Below are 13,383 nucleotides of genomic sequence, written 5' to 3' on the forward strand. Positions count from 1 at the left end.
CAGTGATTAATGTTGTTTTGGTGGATCAGTGATACCATCAGGGGCAGGGGCAAGGAGCTTAAGTGCAGAGCCAGACTTTATTTTCCATCTCAGTCGCTTCAGTCTGACACAGCTGCTGCAGATTAAGATGCAGTCAGCTCTCTCCAGGCTGTGAGTTATTAACACACGAATTAGTTCTCTCTTCATGCAGTTTCTCTCAAAAACCTCCAAGCAATACATCACTAATTTGGAATCCCCTTCAGAGATCTATCTTTTCTGATGACATAGAAATGTGCAGGATTCACAGCATCATCAGTATCCTGCCCTAATGGTGCTTGGTGCTGGCAGTCGTGCAGTATGAAATTTATGAATCCACATGTTTATATAAAATATTACATTTTTTAATCTATTATTGTTCTTCGGGAAGGTGTGAAATATGCAAAACTCCATCTGCACCTCCATTTTTGCTAGCATTTTCATATTAAGGAAATTCCTTCTTATAATAATTATGTCCATTCCTGTCCTGTCAGGAAATAAAAATTAATTTAAATTCATTTTTAATAAATAGCAAGTCACTCAGAGCTCACTCACCCAGATAGAATAAGCACGAGTGGGAGTTCAAATCCCAGCACATAGCTGAGAATTCAAATAATCCTGTTATCAAAACAGAAAAGAAATGATGGCCTAGTTTGTGGTAACCATGAAATGACCAAATTGCTATTTATAAAAAAAAATCCCATTTGGTTCACTGATATCCTTCAGGAAATCTGGCATCCTCCTTTACTGCCAGCGTGCACCCCAGACTCACCAATGTAGCTGCCCCTTAACTCACAAATTCAAGTTCAAGATTAATTGTCATTCAACCATACACATTTCTACAGCTAAACAAAACTGCATTCCTTCGGGGCTAAGGTGCAAAACGTAGCACATACAGTTAAGATAGCACACATGGTCATAAAAAATAATATTAGCACAAGTCTCTGAGCGGCATGGCCTGAAGATTGATGATGCATGGAATGCTGTTCTGGAATGTTCTCAAGCAATAAAGGATGGGCAATAAATATTGATGTTGTCAGCAACGTCCCTGTGGGAAAAATAAATAAAATTTTAAAAGTTGTCAATGTATCATACTCATTAAATTGTAATCATGAATTTAATTTTTATTGAGATTCTACCTTGGTTCTTCCTCTTTATCTCCTCAACTAATACACAGTTATTGTCTTTCTCCTTGGGCTCCCCAAAACTGTTCCCCAACCAGGGAGATAAAATGAGGACCTGTTTTCAAGATTCAAGATTCAAATATATTTATTGTCATTCATCAGTACTCCAGTGTAAAGGAGAATAAAATGATTGTTACTCCAGATCCAATGCAGCTTTAAAAAAACACAATAAGCATAAAGCAATAAATATAGATACATAAGATTAGCTTATATACATGGATCTATGTGGATCTGAATCAATTCTTCACAGGGAAAGAGTGAAGAGCATTACCAATATGTTCTTCCCACTTTCCCTGTGAAGAATTGATTCATATCCATATAGATCCATAGAAGATCACCCAGTTGGAGAGTAACTGTCAAAGCCAGTGTTGTGAGACTGTTGTCATTCTCTAAATAATGTTAAAGCACGTGCACACTCGTTCCACACTTACTGCTGATGTCGCCACTTACAATACCATGTTACAAATTAAGAAAATTACTCTCACTTATTTGACAAAATGATGATGTTATCATCTTCTGCAAAGCATCAACCATTGTATAAGTGAATGACTATAAACTATTTTATATTCATTCCTTGGGTTTTTTGGATTGACAGTAAAAATTACAGATTTTCATGATAAAATTACCCTCGTCCCTCCCACCCCCCCATAACTGGGAGATTGCATTTTCGTTTCATTTCACGTTTGTCAAAGAGCCATTATCAGTGGTATGTGCCATGAGGGAACAACATTCCCCACACACAGTGCCTGTAGATGCCACACATGTAAGCATAAGATACTCATCTCATCTTTTCAAGTATATTATTGTTGTTGTGTCTAACCTCTGCTTTTACAAACTGCCTTTACTCTTTTGTAGTGCATGGCATCTGGGAAGACTGGTCACCCTGGAGCTTATGCTCATTTACGTGTGGCAGAGGCCAGAGGACAAGGTCTAGGTCGTGCATTTCTCCTCAATATGGTGGGCGTGCATGTGATGGGCCAGAGTCACAAACAAAGATGTGCAACATTGCTTTGTGCCCAGGTTAGTACAACACACAGTCATAAAATAGGCTGTAAATGCTCTGCAATACCATAGGCACCATCCATTCATCCCTTAAGTCCATGCAACCATTCAGTCAGGTCACAGTTCATCCATATCTTCACTCCATGCAAGTGCTTTGATCCATTACCTGTGCCCAGCTAAAATTGATCAAGTGTGAAATGAAAACCAAAGCATTAACTGCTTTTTCAGTGAGAGGATTTCTGATTCACGAGTAGCTCCACTCCAATTTAAAGCTAATTCTTCCTTGCCTCCTGTAACAATAATTTCCCTTAGGTTATGGAAGAAATTTGCTATTAAAGACATAGTTAATGATCCATAATTTATTGCCCTACAACGTTAGTGAGGGAAAGCATTTGCCTCACTCCTCAGGGATGGAGTGGAGCTGGTGATAGATGGTGGAAACTGGCTGATGTATGAAAGCTGGCAATAAGTCAAGCTGCTATGAAACTAAGTGTTCCACAGATGTCTAAAAGGACAATACTGAAAGTCACCTTCAGTAACAACGCAGTTTGCCATTTTATTCAATAGCACTTCCTTCATTGGCCAATACATTGTGCACAAAGGTTGTGAAGTCATGTTGCAGCTGCTAGGACCGCAATGAGATATTGTGAAAGTTCTGTTTGCCGCACCATAGGAAGGATGTGGTAGTAATAGGGAGGGTGCAGAAGAGATTCACCAGGATGTTGTCAGGCACGGAGAACAGTAATATAAGGAGATACTGGATCGGCTGAATTCATTCTCACTGGAATATAGGAAGTTGAGAGGTGACATTATCGATCTTTATAAAATTATGAGGGGCATAGGCAGAGTTTTTTTGGGAGTCTGAACTAGAGCATACAGGATTAAGGTGGAATGGGTGAAATTGAACAGAGATCTGAGGGATAAGTTTTCCCAAACAGAGGGCAAGGGTTAAATGGAACGAGCTGCCAGAGATGGTGGAGGAAGATACAATTACAATGTTTAAAAGGAATTTAGAGGGTACTTCGAGAGGAAGAACATAGTGGGATTATGGATCTAATGCAGGCAACTAGGATTGCATAGACAAAGATTACAGTAGGCATAGACAAAATGGACAAAAAGGGCCTGTTTCAGTGATTCTGAAAATCAATCTTGATTTTACACAGTTAGACTTGCATACACTACTCACAGTTGTCAAGAGCAGGAGGATGTCAAACTATTGGTAAACATTAAGTGCAGTTCATTGGCTTGCTAGTTCATTTCATAGGGCAATTGAAAAGAAAATGGATATTTACGTAGTACTGTACATGGACTTTGAGTGTCTAAAAGCACTTTACTATAAACAAACTACACTTGAATTATTTCCAGCCTTATAATGGAAGGGATGCAGCAGCCAATTTGCAGACAGAAGGTTACCTAAAACAACAATGTGGACAAAGACTAGATAATTGGGTTTCACTATAATGTTGACTGAGAGATTAGCACTGGAATAGTTTGAAAGCATTACAAATAGTTTTTTCACTTCCTGTGTAGTGGCATCCGCACCAGACTCTGAGGCAAATGGTCCCAGGTTCGAATCTGGCCAGCTCCTTGCACACTTTCCATCCATGCTGTGTTGAGCATCAGCCTCATTAAAAAAAAACACAAATGCAATGTTGCCGCCCAGTGCACTACAAGTCATGGAGAGGAGCAGCTACTTGCTGTGAAGTAGAACCATAACATCTGATGCATCCAACTAAGCAAGTGTTAAACAAGAACACTTACTGACACTGAACTTTTACAGACTATAAAACACTCGCATGATTCCACCTCTAGTACCAGTATTGAGCCATAACAGTGTACAGCTTTGTAGTCACCTTCACAGATGTTAGCTGTTATAATTCCTGTTTTTTTTTTTTTTTTTTAAATAATTTTTTATTGCATTTTTAAATGATTACAAAGTATGAAAAAAACAATGTATATAACCCATACCCCCTCCCCTTAACCCCTCCCCCCTAACTGCCCCTTAGAAAAAAAAGAAAGAAAGAAAGAAAGAAAGAAAGAAAGAATGCCTGGTGGTTGGAAGATCTCCACATGCTCCATGGAGTTCGTAATAATTTTAATATGTATATTTATTTCTTCCCCCTAATAACCAATTGTTTCATCTTAAAAGCATCTATATATTTAATCCTATCTTTTGTAAATAAGGGCTCCAAATTTTCAAAAATGTTTCATATTTATCTCTTAAATTATAAGTAATTTTTTCTAATGGAATACAACCATAGATTTCTTTCTTCCAAGAATCTATACTTAAATGTGAATCCGATTTCCAAGTAACTGCAATAGCTTTTTTGGTTGCTGGATGGCACTACCAATAACATTAGTAGGTAGAGTAAATACTATAAAAATGAATATATTCCCTAGAGTACAATATTTATTTCAATCATTACCAATACAATTACCCCAGAAGTTTTTTCAAGAGTTAAATAAATATTTGAGGAAATTCCTCTGGAAAGGTAAGATGTCCAGAATATCATTGGAAAAATTGACATGGAAATTTGATCTAGGAGGATTACAACTTCCAAATTTTAAGAATTATTATAAAGCAAATCAACTTAGATTTATAATTCCTGTTTTTAAAAATTAATATGTTTTAAAATGCAATTAATATTATTTTTTAAATGGGAACTTTCCAGCTCTAGATTCGCCTATAAAAGGAAATGTCTCCTCCATATAACACCATAAGTCCTTACGACATAAGAACAGAATTGGGCCATTTGATCTATCAGTTTTGCTCCACCATTTGATCATGGTTGATTAATTATTCCTCTCAACCCCACTCACCTGCCTTACCTCCATGATCTTTGACACCCTTACTAACCAAGGACCTTTCAACCTTCATTACTTACTTTCTTACTTTGTTAATAATTGCAGAAGTTTAATTAATTTTGTATCCTTCAGCAGTTATTGTTTAATAAATCACGCTCTATTGGAATATATCAAGTTATTATCCTTTCTGTCCTTCAATTGATTTGTTTTGATTTAGAGAAGCAGCATAGCAAACGGCTTTTCTAGCCTGTGCCACCCAGCTGCACCTATGCGACCAATTAAGCTTCTAGCCTGTAGATCTTTGGAATGTGGGAGGAAACTGGAAGAAACCCAGGTAGTCATGGGTAGAATGTACAGATTAGTTAAGAGACAGCGGCAGAATTGAACTCAGGTCACTGGCCCTGTAAGAGCCACCCACAAATTTGGAAAGGATATTCCACTACCATCCAACATCAACATCAAAATTGCTGGAAGTGCTTGGGAAGTCAGCCAGCCAGATGGATACCTAGCATTATTTTTATTTTTCCTGACTGCTACTCACTGGCCTTCTGTCCATTTTGTGCTGATTTTCCATGATTCTCAGTTCCATTTTTAATATCTGAGGCCGGTGCTAATTGACTTTGCTCATCTGTACCATATGATGGCAACTTGTGGCTTTAAATGATAAAACACAAGCTCAAGGAGCTTGAGCGAGATTAGGAAGGTACATACACCCAGTGGCCACATTATTAAATCCATCTGTACACCTGCTCATTAATGCAAATATCTAAGCCAATCCTGTAACAGCATCTCAATGCATAAAAGCATACAGATATGGTCAAGGGGTTCAGCTGTTGTTCAGACCAAACATCAGAATTGGGAGGAATTATGATCGAGCTGATTTGACTGTGGAATGATTGCTGTTGTCAGCCAGGGCGGTTTGAGTATTTGAGAGACTGTTGATTTCTGGGATTTTCACACACAACAGTTTCTAAAAGCTTTCAGAGAATGATATGTAAAACAAACAAGTAACATCTGGTGAGCAGCAGTTCTGTGAGGAAAAACAGCATGTTAATGAGAGAAGTGAAAGGAAAATGACCAGACTGGCTTAAGCAGATAGGAAGGCAACAGTAATTCAAAAACCATGCATTACAACAGAAGTGTGCAGAAAAGCATCTCTGTAAGCACAAGGTGTCGAATGTTGAAGTGGATGGGCTGCAGCAGAAGATTGTGAAAAGGAGATTCCTAATAAAGTGGCGATTAAGTGCAATAGGTCCAATGATCTACCTTTAAAGTAGGTTTTAATGAGGAGTGAAGTGGCAGCAAGATTTCGGAATGTTTAGGAATTTCAGAGATTCATACCAACAGTGCTGGAATAACGAAAACTGGATGGAAATGGAAACTGGCAATGACCTTTGAGGATAATGGGACCAGTGGAGATGGGTCAAACTTGACCACAGATGAATTTGAAAGCAGAGATGTTATTTGTTAAAAAAGATATTTTGCTGGTGAACAAGGAAATGCAGGGGTGAGTTACAATGTAGGCCGCAGAGTTTTGGATAAGCTCATGTTTACAGAAGGTTAAGTCACAGATCGAATCATACGCAAAATGCCGTCTCTCTAACTGATGTTTCAGAATCAACATTAGGAAGCATAATATTAAGAATGCTTAAGTCGGCAGCCAATATTCAGCTCAAAGAGTATTTGATACACTTTAGAAATGGCTGTGCTGCTACTGTTTCTGAAGTGAACTGGCAGCATCAAGTGGTGGAAGAGGGTTCTGCACCAAGTGTACTGAATCTGCACAGAAGTATTACAGAATCATATGGCGTTAAAGAAGGCTACTCGGGCCACTGTGCCTGGACCAGCTGCCTGACAGAGCTCTTAAAATCAAGTATATTTCCCCAACAGGCCTGCAACTTCTTACTTTTAAAGTATTGATTCAGTTCTTCTGTAAATTATTGTTCGATCTGTTCCCACCATCTTTTGGGTAGAGCATCAAAATCATTTTGTTATTTATCCTCCTGGATTTCTAATTGTCTGTTAACTATTTTAAATCTATGCCATTCAGTTACCAATTTCCAGCCCTCAGAAATGCTTTCACGCTGTCTATCATCCAAGTCCCATACAATTTTGAACAACTCAATTGAGGCCGGGTTATTAATCTAAGTTAAATATAGGGTGTAGGGCTCTCTGAACAGACACCTCCAATGGAACTAAAGAAACATAGAGTAGACAGACAGCACCTTTACCCAAGAGCAGCAATAGCTGATAGCAGAGGGCATAATTTTATGGTGATTGGAGGAAAGTATGGGGAGAATGTCAGAGATAGTGTTTTTTTTACAGAGTGGGAAGAGCATGGTAGAGACAGATACATTAGGGACATTTAAGAGATTTTTAGATAGGCAAATGGATGCCTACGTGGGAGTTTTTAGGCTAGATAGAGTGTGTTAAAAGATTGGCACAATATTGTGGGCCAAAGGGCCTGTACTGTGCTGTAATGTTGTATGTTCTGGCGGATGGAGCTGTGCAACAGAGCTCATTTAAGTGGAAGGATGGTTTCTTTTTCGACTGTTTATATGGCAACAGATCAAAACTGTTTTAATAGTGGTATTGATGAGAGGATGAATCAATTTGCTGACAGATTTTGCTGATTCTGTTTGCATAAGAATAGATTTAACATCAGCAATGGTGATCGTTAACTGGATATGTTAATGCAGTTGAATCATTTTAGGATTTAGAAAAGATCCTGATAAAGTTCAAAGCTGTAGGATTTCAGTAGTGAGTTAAAGGAGGCAACTCTAAAGCTTTTGGCCACAGCAGCAAATAAAGACAGAATGAAAAATGGGCTTCCAGCAATGACCGGAACTGACTTTGTAACAAACAATTTGTATATTAAAAAATCGTGGCAAATTGCAGCCTGATTATGAAATAAATGTATTATGTTACAAAAGATGTAATTGGAGGATCACTAGTTATTTCAAAATTGGCTGATCAAGTTTAAAAGCTTTCCCCCTTCTCTTCCTGCAATTAGTATTTTTGTTCAGTGTTCAGATTTTCACATCTCTGAAATTATCTGAATGCAGAAATATGTAGCAAAGGAGAATCAGGAGGCAGGTCACTGCTCCCAATTTGTTATGCTCCTAGTTTCCTGGTCATTAAAGTTAATCACTCTTTGATGTGATTTAACACCAGATAATTAGTGACAGTGTGTGGCAGTCTCCTAGGAGATGGGCTGTCACAGATTAACTCTTTAATCACTATAGCACAAAGGGCAATATAAAAACAGGTCAGGCTGTTATTTCTCTGTAGTTTTTTTATTGTTTGCTCAAACTGTAGGAAACACAGCATCATTGCAAAGTCCCTGGAGTGGGATTTTTTTTCAAAAGTTTTCAATTTCAATCCACATAGATTGACCATTCCTGATGAAGAGTCTCGGCCCGAAACGTTGGCTACTCTTTTCCCACAGATGCTGCCTGACCTGTTGAGTTCTTCCAGCATCGTGTTACGTATAGATTGAGCCTATATGTTTGAAATAACATCCTAATTATAACACAGCACTGTTATTTTCAATATTGAAACAGAAAGTAAAATAGTTTCACAAGAGGGCTCTTTAAGTCTAACAGCAGTGTTTTCAATGAAAGTTTCTCTGTCTGCAACACTCTACTTTTCTTGAAGTGCCTCTGCTTGTGAGCTGCATTCAGCTCCCAATTAGCTTAACATGGTCTCCCAAAGCTGGAGTTTTACACCAATCACAACACTAAAGAGAGGATGTAGGGACATCCTCTCCATGGCATGGCCAATGGAATCTGAACCCATCATGGGACAAAGTTCATGCAACAAAGATTATTAAATAATAACAACAGGGAAAAGGACATTTGGCTCTTCCTAAATGGGCTTTCCCATAATTCCTCTCTCTTCTCCTTCCTCATTGCCCTGCAAATCTCACCTGTACAACTACTTATCCAATTCCTCCTGCATGTTCTAATTGAACCTCCCTCCTTTTCTCTTTCTCACACTACACTACACATCGCAGCAACTGAGTGAACTATTTTGCAGACCAAATGCATGGAGGACGGTTCCTGTGGCAGTGTTATCTGTAAATGGGTTTATATACCCAAGATAAGGGATCCCCCATTCAGGAGAAGAAATTTCTCTCACCGAGAGGGAGATGAACCAGGAGAACTAGGTACCTCAGTGTCTCTGCAGGTATATATCATACAGACAGCCATTGTTAAAGTTTTAGATGTTAAGGGAATGAGAAATGTGACATCAGAATGGGGAAATTGGTGCTGAGCCAAGAGATCAACCAGACGTGAGAAGCAGGAAAAGCTAGTATCTGTGTATTATAGATAAGGAGAAATTTCTTTAGCCCGATGGTGGTGAATCCATGGAATTTGCAAGATATAGTCACAAACTATCTGGCCAACCATTTTAACGCCTCTCTCTAACATCCTTGGAGAAAAAGGTGAGGATCCACCTTCTGGAACAACAGTAGTTTTATCATGAAGAATATTTTTGTCCTGGTAGCTAGGACCTGAACCTACGTTTAGTGAAGGAATGGTGATATATTTCCAAATGAATGTGGTGATTTTCTTGGAATGAACATGACTGATACAGCTCCCATGCACCTACATGTGGTTGAGTCGGTAGCATCAGCAATCACTAAATAAGTTGCTGTAGTTTGATTTGTATGTCACCACAAGCTAGGGGATGGAAAAGTTAAGGTTTAGGCAATTTAGAAGTTCAGAAGAATGAGGGGTGATCTCATTTAAACCTGTTGAATATTGAAAGTCTGAGATAGAGTGGATGTTTCCAATAGTGGGAGAGTCTAGGACCAAAGGGCACAGTCACAGGCTACAGAGATGTGCCTTTAGAACAGAGACGAGGATGAATTTCTTTAGCCAGTGCACAGTGAATCTGTGGAATTCCTTGCCACAGGTGGCTGTGAAGGCCAAATCAGTGGATGTGTTTAAAGGAGAGGTTGACAGATTCTTGATTAGTAAGAGTATCTAAGGTTACAGGAAGAAGGCAGAAGATAGGGTTGAGAAGGAAACTAAATCGGCCATGTTGAATGGTGGATCAGACTTGATGGGCCAATTGGCCTAATTGTGTTCCTATGTCTTAAGGTCCTACTTCTGCTTCTCATGGTCTTAGGTTCTGGAGAACACTGAGTAGGGTCCCTGACTGCCTCGATTTTTTTGTTCACCTTCCGCAGGATGCACCAGTATATTAGTCAGAGCTCTTCTGAATTTCAGAATCTGTTACTGATGTGGCTATTGCTTGAAATGTTTTGGCCTTTATCTCTGTTATGGACATCACTGAGCTTGCTGCCAAATATATTGGAGGACTTTCAGTGTCCTAAAAATGGGCGATGCACACCTGACTATCTAGTTCAAAATTTCTCAGTCCTGCTTTGCTCAAGATTCTTACCTACCCATATACCAATCTCAGTTTCTGTATGATCATCTTTGTATAAGTTCAAGTTTATTGTCATTAAACTGTATACATGTATATTGCCAAATGAAACAATGTTCCTCCAGGCTAAGTTGTAAAACAGTACATATAACTCACACACACACACACACACACACACACACACACACACACACACACACACACACACACACACACACACACACACACACACACACACACACACACACACACGCAATGTAATGTTACCACAAATAATTCAACAAATAATAAAATTTATTCCAGGAGATTGAAGTTTAGCATAAGATGCATTCCTGATGTAAGTTAAAAAGTAAACCGTATAACGCTACTGGCGCTTCATACATGTTGAGACCTGGGTGGTGGCAGGGAGTTCAGTAGTCTCATAGTCGAGAGGAAGTATCCTAAAAGCTCTTGTTTTAATGCTACAGTACCTTCTACATGCTGGTAGGGGCCAAAGAGATTATGGGACAGATGGGAGGGATCATTGACAATGCTAAGACACCCTGTGTACTCAGAACTCCTGATAAATATCTCAGATGGATGGAAGAGTGACCCCGATAATCCTGTCAGCAATCCCCATAATATTTTGTTAGGGTCTTACAGTCAGATGCCATGCAATTTCCATACCAGACAGTGGTGCAGCTGGTCAGGACTCTGTCAAAGGTGCTGCTGTAAAAATTGGTTGGAATGTGAATGGAGTGGAGAGGTTGCTGGGCTTTTTTGACTAGAGAAGTGGTGTTGAGATAAGATAATCCATTATGTGCACTCCCAGACTCTCCCTCCGGAGGAGCCTTTTATGTGCAGTGAGGAGTGGTCAGCCTGGACTTTCTTCAAGTCCACAATCATCACTTTAGTCTTGTCCACATTGATACTCAAGTTGTAGTCACACCAGTCCACCTGTTGCTCTACCTTCTGTCTGTACACATTTGTTGATGGGGCTGCCCTCTGCTGTGTCATCAGTGAATTTGATTTAAACTGGATCTAGCAGTGCAGTGAGATGAGCATGCAGCCCTGTGCGGTGCTGGTGTTCAGTGTGATGGAGCTAAGAGATGTTGCTGCCAATCAGGGCTGACTGTGGTCTTCCTCTCAAGAAGTCTAAGGTACAGTTACAGAGAGAGGTGTTGAGACCCAATGAGGACAGATTACCCACCAGCTTCTGAGGGATGATTGTATTAAATGCTGAGCTGAAGTTGATAAATAGCTTCCTGGCATAAGCCAGGTGATATATTCCCCACTCTTGACTCAGAGGGTCCTTGGTTCTCATTCTGAAGCCAAGTTCAAAAATCTCGGCTGGTACAGCAGTGTAATCCTGATGGGACACTGCTTTGTCAGAAATGGGAGGGCTAGAAACTACAACGCACCTCAAGTGGCATGTCAAAGCATCACTGCGGGGAATGGGGCATGCCTCCTTCCTCTACTGTGTGACAGTGGTTCTCACAATGCTATTTTGAGAGGTAGGACAGAAATGCATGTATCTTCTCTAAGTGCTGCATTTGCTTTCATAATTGCCTTGAGTTTCTCTTTGTCAACATAGTTGTCTTAATTAGCTTGATTTTTCCCCCATGTATTATCTTTGACATTATGATAGCTTAATTGGGAATATTTGCCTTGCAAATTTTACATTGAACTAGTCACTAATGTCCTCCGTTTTGGAACACGCTTCCAATTTTCAACAGATTGCTGCCATTCTAGAAAATCCTCTAGATAGCTTTGATGTCTAATTTTCAGGTTTCTTTAACATGTACCATGACACTGCTGAATGACTGAGGAAGAGAGTGATATCTTTTTCTTTAACAAAGGAGGTATAATTAAAGCTGCTAATGAGCTTTTTAGGTCAATTATATCATGCCACAAACTAATAGAGCACAACATCAATCTACAGACTTTCAAATGAATTCTCAGTTATGATAAATCATGGAAATATATGTTGACTCCTAGGTAAGGGAATATGCAGTATATGTGACGCAAGTGCTGGAGCATCTATTCCTGTGTCTCCAGGATCTGTAGTTCATAATGCTCCACTGTGATCATGAAACAAACTGGAAATATCACTTCTGTTTCTTTAGCAGCTGATCATTTTTATTCTGTGTCCACTCTAGAAATGGAAATAATTTCTCTTTATTTACTCAATGCTCCTTACCTTTAAAGATCTCTACCAAAATCTTCAGCAACACTCTTCACACCAAAGAGTACCATCCCAGATTGTCCAGTTTATCCACATAATTGGAGCCCTTTGCCACAATTAAATGCTTCAGTGCTCTTCAGAAAACTGTTAGCAAATAAAAGTTGATATCTCAATGAAGTCTCCTCTTAACCTTTCCTATCCTGAAGAAAAAAAATTGTAGCCGCTTTAATCTTTTTGCTAAACATCTATCATTTCTAGTTAAAGTGGGTCCAACAGAGAAAAAAATAATCAAATTCAATTTTCTTTTTATAAATATGGTATGAAAAACAAAACACTGCATATACAATGGCAGAGGGAGGCTATGCTAGAGGAAGAGATGACATAGCATGTAACAGATTAAACAAAAAAAATGAGGTTAATTTACTGTTTCTGGTAGGATTAATTGGCAGTAATTTGGTTGGAAATTACTTTTTTTGTAACTGTGTTTTTACAGTGGATGGGCAGTGGAAAGAATGGAGTCCTTGGACAGACTGCTCGGTGACCTGCTCCAACGGAACACAGCAGCGAACCCGGCAATGCACTGCTGCTGCTCACGGTGGTTCTGAGTGCAGGGGCCACTGGGCTGAGAGCAGAGAATGCTTTAACTCTGAATGCACAGGTAGGTGTGTTTGTCCCCAACAGTAACAGATTTCCTGCCAACTGTGAGAATAAAATCAGATGGTTATTGGTTATTGTGCATACAAGAGGAACAAAGCAAAACATGATTTTATGGCAAGCCTCCTGTATATCATTTCTGAAATGAAAGAGAGTATTTGG

General features: G+C 39.2%; 1 protein-coding gene across 1 annotated transcript in view; it reads left to right on the forward strand.

The window, feature by feature from the left end:
• adgrb3 (adhesion G protein-coupled receptor B3) overlaps window positions 1–13,383 on the forward strand; it is a 771,743-nt gene that overhangs the window by 328,669 nt on the left and 429,691 nt on the right. Inside the window, exons 5-6 of the mRNA XM_059982287.1 lie at window positions 2,055–2,219; window positions 13,061–13,225. Coding sequence (XP_059838270.1) covers window positions 2,055–2,219; window positions 13,061–13,225 — 330 coding nt within the window. The remainder of the gene's footprint in view (window positions 1–2,054; window positions 2,220–13,060; window positions 13,226–13,383) is intronic.

This window comes from Hypanus sabinus, chromosome 10 (genome assembly GCF_030144855.1).
Source record: "Hypanus sabinus isolate sHypSab1 chromosome 10, sHypSab1.hap1, whole genome shotgun sequence".
Taxonomy (NCBI): Eukaryota; Metazoa; Chordata; class Chondrichthyes; order Myliobatiformes; family Dasyatidae; genus Hypanus; species Hypanus sabinus.